This window comes from Sminthopsis crassicaudata, chromosome 4 (genome assembly GCF_048593235.1).
Source record: "Sminthopsis crassicaudata isolate SCR6 chromosome 4, ASM4859323v1, whole genome shotgun sequence".
In the NCBI taxonomy this organism is placed as follows: domain Eukaryota; kingdom Metazoa; phylum Chordata; class Mammalia; order Dasyuromorphia; family Dasyuridae; genus Sminthopsis; species Sminthopsis crassicaudata.
In genome coordinates, this window is record NC_133620.1 from 222167808 (window position 1) to 222183189 (window position 15382).

Consider the following 15382-nt stretch of genomic DNA (forward strand, 5'->3'; position numbering starts at 1 on the left):
GATGGGCATCCATTCAATTTCCAGTTTCTAGTCACTACAAAAAAGGCCTGCCATAAACATTTTCAGCAATATTGTTTTAAGAACAACTTTAAATGACTAAGTCATTTTGACTACTAAAGTATTTTAAGTATTAAAAAAGTACTTATATTTTATACAATAAAATACTTATAAACTATCAGTAATATCTGAAAGATGTGAGTAATGGGAAATGCCCAAGGTCCAGTGACAATGCATAAATCAGTTAACCTCTCTGACTCTTTCTTCCTTCATCTGAAAATGGGCCTAATAATACCTACTGTATGTGTAATATTTTGCAGCTTCCTTCCCCCTTGCTATGATTTAATTTATATTGGGAACTCACAGTAAGGAAATTCTCTTTACCAGTGCAGATCAGCACTGCTCTACATAGTAGTGAAAAACATCAATTAACTGGAAACAAACTAAATATTTCACATGTAAAAAAATGTACATGAAATGTATTGATACTCTACTTTTAGAACAAGAGTAGGGAACCTTTCTTCTGCCAAGGGCCTTTTGGATATTTATAACATCATTTACATGCCATACAAAATTATTGACATAGAGGCACTGGAAGGTTGTTTTTAGCTTTTAGCTCATCATCACCTGAGGTTGAAATTGCCTGAGCAAATGATTTCAAGGCCTTTATATGAGTCCCAGGCTGAACATTCCCTACTCCTGTTTTGGAAGAAGCAAGTCAGTTTTTATTTTTTTCCCCTCAAAAGTATTTTATTTTTCCAAATACATGTAAAGATAGTTTTCAGCATTCATTTTTGTAAGACTTTTGTGTTTCAAATTTTTCTTCTTCCCTTCCTATCCCCTTCCCAAAACAGTAAGCAATCTGATATAGGTTAAATATGCTATCTTTTTAAACATATTTCCATATTTGTCATGTTGCACAAGAAAAATCAGATAAAAAAGGGAAAAAAAAACCCATAAGAAAACGAACAAACAAAAAAGGATGAAAATAAATGCTTCAATCCACATTCGATCTTCATAGTTCTCTCTCTGGATGCAGAAGACATTTTCTTTCCTAAGTCTATTGGGATTGGCTTGAATCATTTCATTGCTGAGAAGAACCAAGTTCATCACAGTTGATCTTCACGTAATCTTGCTTTTATTATGCACAGTATTCTCTTGATTCTGCTTCTTTCACTCAACTCACTTCATGGAAGTCTTTCTAGGCTTTTCTGAAATCCGTCTCTTGATCGTTTCTTATAGAACAATAATATTCCATTACTTTCATATACCATAACTTTATTCAACCATTCCTCACTTGATGGGCAATCATTCAATTTCCATTTCCTTGCCACTATAAAAAAAGCTACTACAAACATTTTTGCATTTGTGGGTTCTTTTCCTTTTCTTATGAAAGGGAATATATCTTTTGGGGATACAGATCCAGTAATAAGACTGCTAGATCAAAGGGTATGCACAGTTTGATAGCCTTTTGGCCATAATTCCAAATTCCTCTGCAAAATGGTAGATCAGTTCACAACTCTACCAGCTGTGCATTAGTTTCCCAATTTTCCCACATCCCTTCCAACATGTATCATTATCTTTTTTTGTCATTTTAGCTAATCTGAGATGTGTGGAGTGGTACACAGAATTGTTTTAATTTGCATTTCTCTTATAAACAATGATTTAGAACTTTTTTAAAAATATGATTAGAAATAGTTTTAATTTTTCTATCTGAAAATTGTCTGTTCATATCCCTTAACCATTTATCAATTGGGGAGTGAATTGTATTCTTTTAAATTTGAATTTGAGTCAGTTTTCTATATATTTTAGAAATGAGGCCATTATCAGAAATACTTTATCAGAAAAAATTGTTTCCCAGATTTCTACTTCTTTTCTAAATTTTAATTTATTATAATCAAAATTATTCATTTTGCATTTCATAATGTTCTCTAATTCTTTGGCCATAAATTCCTCTCTTCTCCAAAGATCTGACAGATAGATCATCTCAGCAAGTCAGTTTTTAGAAGTAACAAGGGTACGATGTTGCTTTGGATTACATCCTTATATCTATCTTTTAAAAATGGTCTTTAGAAAGAGTGGGAGAGCTTGTGAATGGTTATATGAATTGATCTTACTCTACTGACACTGTACCAGGAGCTGAATTCTTTTATTTTTATTTTTATTTTTATTTTTTTTGACAAAAGAACTATTGATCTTGTATTTGTTATGAACTGAGATTTTTAAATGGAAAATTGGAACTCTAAATTGACTTGTTTATTTTTTAAAACCACAGCTGTTTTTGTTTTTTAGGTGTTCACTGTACTCATGGTTTCAATAGAACTGGTTTCCTTATATGTGCCTTCTTGGTTGAGAAGATGGATTGGAGGTAAATTTTCACATTCTAAATGGGAAAGAGATGTTTTATAATAGAGATACAAAATTTTCGATGGTGTATTTTTATGTTTATTTTGTCAAGGTCTTCAATTCTTGGTAAATTTTGAATGAAACTGTTTTGGTTTCAGGCTCTGTCAATTTTTAGGATTCGTGATATGGTATAGTAATTGAAATTTTAATTAAATGCTAATGTTTCTGATTATATCATCTTTCACTTGCTTTTAAATACTTCAGAATATCTTTGATTCATTAGTTTGGGCAGCGCAGAGGATACCTCTCTGTACTTGGATTATCTTTATGAATAGCTTTGACCAAAAAAAAAATTAAATATCTGGTCTTCTTATGATTAGCTTCTCAGAACTTATTTAGGCTTGTCTTTTTTTTTTTTTTTTTTCTTTTTTTCTGAGGCTGGGGTTAAGTGACTTGCCCAGGGTCACACGGCTAGGAAGTGTTAAGTGTGTCTGAGACCAGATTTGAACTCAGGTCCTCCTGAATTCAGGGCTGGTGTTCTATCCACGGTGCCATCTAGCTGCCCCTAGGCTTGTCTTTAGGGGATAAACACTGTTGCCAGATCTATAAGTTTAAACCTAATTTGGTAGGAATTACCAGAACTTGCACTCCTCTTTGAGGTTCTTCTTCTTGAATTTGTTTATCTTCAGAGAACCTAGATCATTACCACTCTATTTCTAGGCATCAAAGATCTTCATTGGAGACTAATTACTTATTTTTTTTAGCTTTTCAGGCTTATTCTTTTAGTATATTTTATGATTTTAAATTATAATCTGGAAGATAATAATCACCCCTTCATAACAGCTGGAAACCATTTAGCGTGACAATAATAATGATTGCTCACCTTTGTATAGTATATTAGATTTTTAAAGTATTTTCCCCCCACAACCAACCTATTAGCTAGGTAGTTGTCCATTTTGTAGAAGAAACTGAATTTTAAAACTTGCCACTGTCCGTTGTAAATAACATATCTGCAACTTGCATGCAGGCCATCTCTAACTGGTTCTATGATTCCATATTGTCTCTGTACTGAAGTCATTTAGAACTGAATGGAGGGGAGAATGCTTAGGGCAAGAGTTTTTTAACAAAAGTTTGTAGAGTACCTGCTATATATAAAGCAACATGTTAACTCTTGGCATAGTCAAATCTCAATTGTAATTCTTAGAAAATTTGGTATCATAAATGAATTTTTCTGTTAGAGAATTCATCTACTTCTTAAGCCTTTAATTGAAATACAGATACTCTTTGATATTTGTTTAATTTACAATTGTTTAGTTTACAATCACTTATACATGGTTTTTGAGTGCTATTAAGGAGGAGGTGGGAGAATTTGAGGCCTCCACTTAGAGAGCAAGATTTAATCTTGACAACAGATGTAATTTTATAGAGATATATTTTTCTTAGTCATTATTCTCCTTTTTTGTTGAATGATTAGCAATCACTGTAGACCTAGGTATAGCAATTATATAATTTCACTTTGCACATATATGTTTTCATAGTATATCATCTACCTCTGCAAACAACTGTTTATATATAGGGCTGATTCCAAGCACAATTCAAGTAGGCCAAGACTTTATTGTTTACAACTGCTTTCTATTTCTTTCCCTCCTTTCCACATTTTCCATTCCCCTTAGAGGTGAGAAGAAACTGAAACTTCTTTCTGCACTAGATCTTTGATAGGGTCTTGACAATGGGTCAGTAGAGTTGGTGAATATTACATAAAGAAGAATCCCAGAGATAAGTGATAAGGTAGAGCTGCCGGTTATGAGGGGATGAGTATAGAAGTAGAGGGAGAAGGGAGGACATGCGTGTGTGTGTGTGTGTGTGTGTGTGTGTGTGTGTGTGTGTATGTATACACACACACACATATACATATATGTTTGTTGAGAAAGAATCAGGAAATGTCTTCATCCAGAGTATATTTTTGTGCAGATTGAAGGAGAGATAAGATTTATAGGTTACTGTAATTAGGGATCTTGTCAATTGTTTGCTGAACTATAGGAGAACATGTGGAACCTCAGGGTGTAGGAGGTAACATTGACCAGTTCATATGAGCCTTAGAGAAACATTGAAATCAGTGACTGGGAGAGCAGTATGTTTAGAATAAAAAAGAAATGATGATGACAGCTTATATTTCCACAGTGCTTTATGACTTATAAAATGATATTTTTCATAGCAGTCTTGTGAAGTAGATAGTATTGTTTTATGTATTGTTATTGATTAAGAAGAGGAGGTTCAGGAGTCATTCAGGAGACTTGTCCAGGGTCACATAGCTAGCAAGTAGAATATGAATCCAAGCTTTTAGATTCCAAGTTGTTTTCAGAACTGCTAAATTGATAGAAAACTTCTGATGTGTTAGCATTCATTGGAGTGCTTCGTACTTAGGATCCTAGATTAGTCATAGAATGAAAAATTTTTTTATGGGTCCTGTCAACCTTTGAAAAATCTACAGAAAATTTCCCATTTTCAATATCTGCTTCAGAAAAACTCAAACTCAAGGAATCAGGTCACTGTGTAAATGGACTTTGATGTAAATATATAATTTAAGATACTTTGCTCCATTCCCCTATCCTCTGCTCAGATAAATGGAGTTTTTTTTCCCTCCCTCTACAAAATTAGTGGCTGAGCTGTTATCATTTATTTATCATTTAGTTTAATTAGTTTTAGACTTCTGTGGGGTAGGATAGCTGGGGTAAGAGTGTAACATCTCTGCATCAGTACCTGTTATAAGGAGATTGAGATTAACAAGCAGTGTTTTTGTTCTTGTTTTTGTTTTCTTTTCAATAGAATTCTCTTCTTCCAAATATATAGAAAGATATTTTAACATTCATTTTTGTAAGATTTTGTGTTCCAAATTTTTCTTCCTCTTTCCCTCACCTCCCCTTTTCCCAAGACAATAAGCAATCTGACATAGGATAAACATATATGATCCATTTAAAAATTATTTCCATATTTGTCATTTTATATAAGAAAAATCAGACCAAAAGAGGAAAAAACTGAAAAAGAAAAAGCAAACAAATAAAAAATGTGAAAACGTTTATGCTTTGATCTACATTCAGTCTCCATAGTTCTTTCTCAGCATACAGTTGGCATTTTCCATCACCTCATTGTTGAAAAAAGCCAAGTCCATACAGTTGATCAGCATATAATCTTGCTCTTACTGTGCACAATATTCTTGGTTTTACTCACTTCACTCAATAACAGTTTTAAGTCTTTCCAGGCTTTTCTGAAATAAGCCTTTTTGTTCATCATTTCTTATAGAACAATAATATTCCATTACATTCATGTGCCATAACTTATTCAGCCATTCCCTACTTGATGGGTGTCTACTTAATTTCCAGTTCCTTGCTACCACAAAAAGAACTTCTACAAACATTTTTGTATATGTGAGTCTTTTTTACTTTTTTATGATCTCTTTGGGATCCAGTAGTAACTCTACTGGATCAAAAGGTATTCAAGCTATTATTTTCTCAAGATACATTATCCTTCTAGGTCAAATTGATCTCTGTCCCCTTAAATTTGTTGTGGAACTTTTCTAGGATGTTTCTTTTTTACTTACTTTATTCTTGTTAAAATAATTTTTGTTTGTATACTTAAATTCTTCATTAGATCAGTGCCTGTATCATATCTTTATATGTCCGGAATTCAGATCAATATTTTGCACTTAGGTATTTTATAAAAGTGTACTGTTGATATACTAAATTACTGTTGCTAGATAGGGGTCAGTTAGAAACTTTTTAATGCAAAAAAGGGTTATTTTGAAGAAATACTTTATTCCCTCTTGGCAGCCCCCTCCTCATACTTCCGAAGTTAATGTTTTAGAAATTTTAGGATATCTTTTCCAGAAATAATTTGGTTTCATGGTTTTCTTTAGTATTGAAGCAGCAGTTGCTACCTTTGCTCAAGCCAGACCACCAGGAATCTATAAAGGTGATTATTTGAAAGAACTTTTTCGACGTTATGGGGATGTAGAAGAAGCACCTCCCCCACCTTTATTGCCAGAATGGTGTTTTGAGGAAGAAGAAGAGGAAGATGAGGAAGAGGATGGAAAAAAAGAATCAGAGCCTGGATCAAGTACTTCCTTTGTTAAAAGGAGAAAAGAACGCTTAAAATTGGTAATGTTTTCCAGAAATATTTTGGTTACTTTTTTGCCTTTTATTCCCTATAAGTTTCTTAGGAGTTAAGAAAATGGTAAATAAGTTTCTTTGAAACAGAGGTAAGTTCATAGAGACTAGTTAGGTAAGCCTGTAATTTCATCACATAGTCTTTATTCTTTCTGCCTCATAGAATTTCAGAAAATATTGCTAGATATACAAGTTTCATGATTGAAAGCTGCCCCTAGTGGAAATAGGTAATTTTGAAAGGGACTTTAGAAACCATACAATTAAACCTCTTACCTTATTCAGAAATTTTTTGCAGTGGGACTGAATTTTAGTAGTGTTAATTTATTTTGACTTTAATTCTTTCATTTAAAAAAGAAATTTTTAGATTTCTGATGTAAAGTAATGCAACATAGTTAAGTTTTTTTTGTATTGTGCTTGTGCTTTTCTTAATATAGAGAACTCATATTTAAGAAAATCCCTCTCTACCAAATTCCTAAATCTTAGAGGATTCTTTGGACAGTTAAGAGGTTCATTGAGCCAGATATTCTTGACTTCAAGGCCAGCCGTCTAATCTCTCCATGTCTCATAGACTTGGGAAAACTTTTAAATCTGAAGTTCAGTGTATTATTACTTAGATCTCTGGATAAAAGTGAACAGTGATTCCTATATAGTCTCATTTTTTATGGATGGTCTTTCACTATTCCCTTTTGTAGTTTCTCTCTAGTAATCTATAAACCTTCAATATTAGCAGCAACTACCACGTAAAGGCAGTCATATTAAGAAGGCAGTAATGAGACTGAATATAGCTAGATGGCCCAGTGAATGAAGTACTAGAGTTGTTTTGAAGGGTCATGAAGAGTCTGACACAACTGATAAGTATAAGTATAAAACTTAAGGGCAGCTAGCTAGGTAGTGCAGTGAATAGAGAACTGGACTTAGAGTCAGGAAGACCTGAGTTCAATCAGGATTTAGATACTTACTAGGTATGTGATTCTGGGCAAGTCACTAACCCTTTTTTTGCCTCAGTTTCCTTATCTGAATAATAAGCTTAAAAAAATTAAATGGGTTCACAAAGAGTTAGACATGACTGAAACAACTGTAGAACAACAACAAAAATGAGTCTGAGATAATCTGTATCATAAAAGCATCTCTATTTTTGCTTCCTTACTCTTTCCCATCCATTCTGAAGGTTTAATCTGCATTTCCTCTCCATTACTACTGTTCATCTGTATAGTTAAAAGTATAATAAGTGGATAACTTTACTAATATAATAATTTACTTATTATTATTATTATTTTTAACCCTGTACATTTAGCAATATTGTTTGGTCTTTTCCTGTCTCTAATAGTTCTCCCTGCTGGACTCAAACATTAGCTCCCCATTTAAAAAGCATCAAATGAAAAGTAAGAAGTGCCACATTTCAGTGCTGTTGATATGGGAAAATTGCTGATTATATTATTGATATGTATGTATATATTGTACATATATATATATATATATTTGCATGTATTTTTCTTATTTATATTTATAAGGTCAGGATAGAATATTAAAAATATTAAAATGGCAATGAACTTAATTAGTGGGGATGATAAAGGTGAGTGGTTAGCATTAACTTAGTAATGTGATGGGGAAAAAATTACATATAAAATTTTGCAAGGCAATTGAGGTTGTTACTGACTTAGAGTCACAGAGCTAGTGTTAAGTGAATGAGGTCATATTTGAACTCAGGACCTCCTGACACCATATTCAGCTCTTTATCCACTGCACTATCTAGCTTCCCTGAGATTAATTTTTAATAGCTATGCCAAATAATTCTTTGATTCTTGCCTGTTGTCTCTTTAGAAACACTATTCTAAGAACAACTTTAAATTTATTTTTTTTTCAAGGAGTATTTTTACAAAGTTTTTTTTTTTTTTCTTTAAATAACAGCTTTTTATTTTTAAAATACATACAAAGAAGATAGTTTTCAACATTCACTCTTGCAAAACCTTGTTTTCCGATTTAAAATTTTTTAAAATTATAACTGAAAGTTTACTGAACTTAAAATGCTTTTGAGTTACAGTAATTTTATTATTATAGGAAAATCCCATTTTAATATGCTTATCTTTCTTGGGAATTATATAAATGATTGGCCAAATCACATTTTCCTAAAACAAGAAGTGCATTGTATAACATAAAAGCATAATAAAACGGATAACCTAAGTTTCATATTATCCATATTCTTGATAACAATATTATAAATCAGTGTGTTAAACATAAAAATAACTTCAGCAATGAAGATAACATTTTAAAATTCATAATCTCTATTTTCTATTGGAGTAAATGACTTTATTCTTTTTAACTTTTGAAAAGGAATTTTTAACTCCTCTGCCAGCCAGAATGTCTTTAATATGTTAAGATTTCTACTATAAAGTCCATGATCTTAAGTTTATTTATGCTTTAAAAAAAGATCTCTAATTGCAATGTCCTAAAAGTCCATAAGAGGGGGTAGTACACAAAGAAAGTAACTTCCACTAATTGCTTCAAAAGAATCTTTCATCATCTAGAGCAGTGTTAAGTTTTCATTTTCTTTGTTGGAAATGAGGAAAAGGCATCATTTTTGAGAATGTTTGTGCTTATTATCTAAAGATGAAACTTTTTCTTATCATTATCATATACATGATCACAAGTTATTGGCAATATTTGCTTACTTTTATGATGTAAAGGATTCTGACTGCCTGCTTTGCATCATTTCAAACAAGTCTAAATTCTCTCAGTTCCTTAGGTTCATTCTCTCAGTACAATAATTTTCTACTACATTAATATTCAGAGTTTATTAATGTATTCCCTATTGACAGATGAGTTACCTACTGTGCTTTCAGGTTTTTGCTTTCATAAAAAGTGCTTCTACGAACATTTGTGGGGCTCTTTATTGTCTTTGACCTTTTTGAGCATAGGATAGAGGGATTACTAGGTCAAAGGAAAAGAGTAGTGACTTTTCTCAAAGAGTTCTGTAGAATGGCTGCACAATTTCATAGCTCTATCATTGTTGTATTTTCATTACTCTTTTGGTATTAATTATTTCTATCTTGTATCTTTATTGCCAACTTCCTGGATTTGAGGTTTGAAATGTCGGAATTTTTCAAAATTTACTTTTCTTTCATTATGAATAGTTTGGTTAGATTTTGATAATTTATAGTTTTTTGTTTCTGAAAATTTCATATCCTTTGATTCAGTTCTCTTTTGACATCTTGAAAATCAGAGATATTTGATTTTTTCCCCCCTTACTCAACAGTTTATCATAGTATGTACCTGAAATGATTTTGTTTGTAAAAGGCTTTTAAATTATATGTAATAAAAAAACAGTTTATACTTTACAAATTTTCTTATTCCATGCTTGCTTAAGAATTTTTTTCCTAGCGAAAAGATATGAAAGACATTTTTCTAATCTCTATTCCATAATTTAAAAAAATAAAATGATCTTTTAATTTGAGATCATGTATTCATTTGGAACTTATTGTTGCATATGGGGTAAGATGTTAGTCCAAGCCTAAAAGTCTGCAAAAAACTTGAAATTTTTCCTTCTTGCAGAATTAGTTCCTGTTCCTGAGTTTATTGAACTAAGGGTATTAAATGAAATTGTTGTAGAGTCTTTTTTCTCTAGTTTGTTTCTCTATCTAGTTATTATTATCCACTATTTTTTATATTTGGAGTAAAAAGTCTTGGTTTTAAATTCTGGCTTTGCAACTTATCAGTAAGACTTTAAGCAAGTCATTTGACTTTTTTAGGATTTATTTCTTCTTCCATAAAATGAAGGATTTGGAATAGATGGCTTCTAAGATTCCTTCGAGCTCTAAATCTGTGATGCTATAATCTTAAAGTAAGGAAAGATTACTTCTAAGCTGTTTTAAATGGAATTTGAACTTGCCTTCTGATTATATGATTTCATACTCTTTCTACTGTGCCATACTTCCTGCTTTATTTTTTAGTAATATTTAGAATAGATGCAAAAATATTGTGTGTCTAAAAAAGTAAATATTTTATTTTTGGATGGATATTCAGAAGTTTTTAAGTTTTGCATTTGGAAGAATTAGTAATATAAAGATGAATTGGGATTTCTTGAAGCTGAGTAGCTCTAAACCAAATATAGATTGATCCTTTTATAAAAGATGAAAGACATTGAGGAAAATGAGATAAGAAAACAAAATTGAATTAAATACTTGCTGATAGAACTTTTGAAGAGAGACCTTATTTATAAAAATAATTAATTGTGCTCTTATGTTCTTAATATAAAAAAAGCAAAACCATTTACATTTGTAGTCATTTTTGCTTAAAATGAATTTTTATGTACATTATAGTTATAATATCTAATTAGTTTATTTCTGCCTTTTTATTGTAGTCATGTATACATTTCCTGAGTATTGCTTTCTTATATTACTTTGTAGGCCATACCATTTTTAATGGTTTAACTTTATTAGTTACTGTAGTGTAGATGGCTCCAGTTCCGTATACTTCTAAATCATAATTGTATTTTTATAAATGTATACTTGAACAAATTTTTTTTTCTTCATAATTGCAATATTAAGGAATGTTGTCAGTGCTGCTGTTTTTCAAAGTATGGTTATTTTTATGATTCTCTAAAAGAGACCTAAGTTTATTGATTTTTAAATTGATAAGATATTCTTTATCTCCCTTATTACATCACTATATGGCCTTAGTGCCTAGTCCTGAAATTCCCAGATCTAATTGGGAATATTTGCTTTGTTAGATAGATTTTGGGGAATTTCTCCTAGGTTGAAATGGAGAAGTAGTCATGCCTTTGAATATGAGCAATACCCTTTTTTCTTGAAGACATAGAGACCAGGGGAGCAATTTGAAGCTAAAAATCATTTCCCCTAGATTAGTAGGGGAATAATATATATAGAAAATGTGTGTATATGTATAGAAAATGTTCAAATACTGTTCCAGATACTAGCACATAGGCAAGTCATTTGGCCTTATTGAAACTTGAGTGTCCTCATCTGTAAAAATGTGGACAATGATACTTGTACTTTTTACTTCATAGGGTTCAATTCACATTCAATAAACATTTATCACCTACAATGTAGGGGATTAATTTCGTCTGGCATTCATTAGTTGAAGAGCAGTTAATCCTATGGCTTGAATCTCCTGTTCTCCAAGCAGGAATCAAAGTCTGTCTTGGAGAAGAATGGGCAAGATTCTAGAGATATGTATTAATGCCTCTTTACAAACTGCATTTAGACAAAACCCCCGTGGATGTATAGATAATCTATAGGAACATCTATTTTATACTTGATCAAAGATCTTAAGTCTTTCAAAGTTGTTTATCTTTATAATATTGCTGTTTATACCAGTTGTTCTGGTTTGGGCTCACTTTACTCTGTATTAGCTCATACAAATCTTTTCAGGTTTCTCTGACTCTTATAGTATTTCATTATATTCATATGTTTTAATTTTTCAGTCACTCTGTCAGTTGATATGTATTCCTTTAGTTTTTCTTGTTCTTTGCCATCCTTAAAATTGCTGATACAAAGTTTTGTACATAGGGTTTCTTTTCCTCTTTGTTTTGTCTTGGAATTGCAGATTCAAAGGGTTTACACAATTAGATAAATTTGGGGGCATAGTTCCAAACTATGTTCCAAAGAGCATTGCATCAATATATGTTTTTTCTTTAAGCCCTGTTAACATCTTTTTATTTTCCTTTTTTGTCATCTTTATTAATGTCAAAATTATATAAATTTGCATTTCTTTATTAATGATTTAGAACATTTTTTTCTTATAATTGTTATTAGCTTGGATTTCTTCCTTGTGAATTGCTTGTTCATTTATTTTGACAGTTACCATTTGAGGAATAAGACCATTGAATCTTAAACTCTTTTTTCTCCTGAGCTTATTTTCTTTAAGTTGAGTGTATTATACTATTACTAGAATATCGTATAATATATATTATAGGGTATAATACTTCATTATCAAATATAGATTTGGAAGGCATAGCTTTAGCCTAGCAAGGTTCTTGTCATTTTTACTTTAAGAGCTTGTTCTTCATTATTGGTCAGAATCAAGATCAGAATAGTTGTACCCCATGTTACTTTAATCCTCTAAAAGATCCAAGTAAATATTACCTCTTCTCTCTATTTTTAAGCAGAAAGAGACTTACAGTAGCTGTTCAGAGAGTTGAAGCTTCTTTCAGAACTGTATCAGATTTATGTTTTGTATTACTAATTCACTCACTTTTTTTCCACTTAGTGGCCTGCTTTTAAATAACTATATATGTTTTTAAAAACTGTATTCTATTTCTCCCTTCTTTCATCCTAGTCTAATTGCCCTCTGTCATATCTAAGTTTGTGGATTTTTAGATGGTTTAGTTTCTTGATGTGTAATGTTACCCTACCTCTTTTAAATGATCTATTTCTTTGAGTGAGGTATGTCCTTCCATTTTTTTTATTCCAGTCATGATAATTACCATTTCATAGTAAAATTTCTAATTCAGTCAGTGATTTCTTAAGCCTTTCAAGACACTTTTACATTGTTCACCATTTTTTACCCTTAATTTATGTATGAAATTGTTATATATGAATTTATTGTATACTTTCTATTTCTTATTGTTTCTTGTGGGTTACTGAGTAATCTGCTGTTTTTCTTCCTTTATCATAGCTGTTCTCTAATAATGTGATTTAGTATTTGTGTCTGAACATTTTTATTTCCTATTTTTTTTTTTTAACTTTAAAATATCAATCCCCCCGCAAATGTTTTTTTTCCTGTTCTTTGTTAGTTATACATAATCCTTGATCAAATGCCCTTCATTTCTTTTAGGCCTTAGTTCAAAAAGTCAAATTTTGGTCTTCAACACCATCTTTTTAGCCAACTGTTCTCTTCTAATGTCCTTTCCTTTAATTGGCATCAGTGAAGTGTGAATACCATCTGTATCCCTAAATCTTACAGTTTCCTTCTCAGAACATCATAATTCTTTTGGGGATCTTTCCAGCTTCCTTCTCATTCTTTCAAGAATCACCAGTGGTGACTGAGAAGTAGTCATGTTTGAAAAGTCTTGATTTTCTGTTACATCCTGCACATAGACTTTGGAAACATAACAGGGAAAAGTAACTGATTAATTTCAGCAGTAGCCCAAGAAAAGAAGCTAGATATAATACAAAACATATGAAATTTGATAATTAAATTATGTAAAAAAGGGAGAACCTGGTGTCAACGAAGAGCCCTGTCATTAGGAAAAATGTAACAAAATAAATTGGTAACGAAGATTAACATTGAAAATTTGATGGAAGATTTGAATTAAGAAATGGAATCAATGGCAAAATTAGAAGGCTGAAATCAGTAGAATAAGCTGAAAAAAACTATTAAAGAGAAATTCACTCCGAAAATGCCTTGAAAAGTTTATACGTAAACTAGAAGAAATAAATTAATAGACATTTATTTAGCACCTAATAATGTGCTAAGATGCTATGCTATATGCTAGAGCTACAAATACAAAAATAAACTGTTCCCTGCCCTCAAAGAACTTATATTCTAATGGGTAAGATCACATACATATATAAATATATACAAGAAACAAAGATACCAGATATGCTTAGGGATTCTTTCAGTTTTTGGGGTTAGGGGAGGGTGGGTGGATCAGGAAGGACTTCATATAGAAGAGGTAATCTAGTGATGTTTGATTCCCTAAAAAAAAAAAAATGAAAAGAAAATGCTTAATTCTTGGAATGAGCACTGTCAGAGCACTGTTTGATAAAATTCCCTGGGCACTTTTAGAGTTCAGTGTAACCAATGTATCCAAAGATATTGTCATTCATTTCAGAACTTCATTAATAAGATCTTAGAAGTGCTTAAGAAGAAAAAAAATCATTTATCAAATGATAACTGATATCCCATTTGGAATGTACTGATTATTCTCTGTTCATGAGATAATAGAGAAATAAACTAGATATTTTTAGGTTGGGGAATGTATAGAAAAGTAATGTCAATACATAAGAATTGATGAATTTAAAGAATTCAAAAAACTATAAGACATGAAATAATAAAGAAGAAAAGCAGAACCAAAAGAACAACATACACATTAATTACAACTACACATTAGCCACTAAGATTAAAATGTATTAGTGACAATAGATAAAATACATATCATATAAATATTAGATAAACTAACAAAAAGATAAAACCAGAAAAAGGTGTGTTAAAATTTATATACATTTTTGAGATATCCTAAAGAATTCAGTAAATGTCACAAATTTACAAATCCTAATAGTCATTTAAAATTTCTCTCTTTTTTGTTTTATCTTTCATATATATTTATATTACTGTGTTTTTGTTTATTTGAATAACTAACTGTACATGTATAAGGAAATGAAAATAAAATGTATGTTTAAAAAGTTGCAACTCTTAACATTTGTATCTTTGACTAATTACAAGAGAGATGGCTTTTTTTTTTCCTATGGTATTTTGATCTTTTCTTATCATGAGCTCTATAAAGTACACTTATTTTATTTTAGGCAAAGTTGTTGAGTGGTCTAATTTGTATAAACAGTTGAGATTTAGGAAGTGATGGCCAAAGCATACGTACAGTCAGCACTTGGCAGGGAGGTACATAGATATTATTTATGAGTGTATTTTCTTCCCTTTGGTAATGATGTAAACCAGGGGTTCTCAAACTACGCCCCGTGGGCCAGACATAGCTTGCCGAGTTACGGCAAATGGGGTGAGGGGTGGAGACAGTGTGAGCTTTTGCTTTTGCTATAGTCTGGCCCTCCAGTCTGAGGGACAGTGAACTGGCCCCTTATTTAAAATGTTTGAGGACCACTGATAAACATTGCAAAGAGATTGATTATTGTTTTTATGAACCTCTTAAAAAAATTTCCCTGATTTAATTTAAAGCTAATTTTGTT

General features: G+C 31.3%; 1 protein-coding gene across 2 annotated transcripts in view; it reads left to right on the forward strand.

Moving 5' to 3' along the window:
- RNGTT (RNA guanylyltransferase and 5'-phosphatase) overlaps window positions 1-15382 on the forward strand; it is a 313552-nt gene that overhangs the window by 43327 nt on the left and 254843 nt on the right. For both annotated transcript variants that reach the window (XM_074310316.1, XM_074310315.1), the window contains 2 exons: window positions 2290-2365; window positions 6257-6497. In XM_074310316.1, coding sequence (XP_074166417.1) covers window positions 2290-2365; window positions 6257-6497 — 317 coding nt within the window. The remainder of the gene's footprint in view (window positions 1-2289; window positions 2366-6256; window positions 6498-15382) is intronic.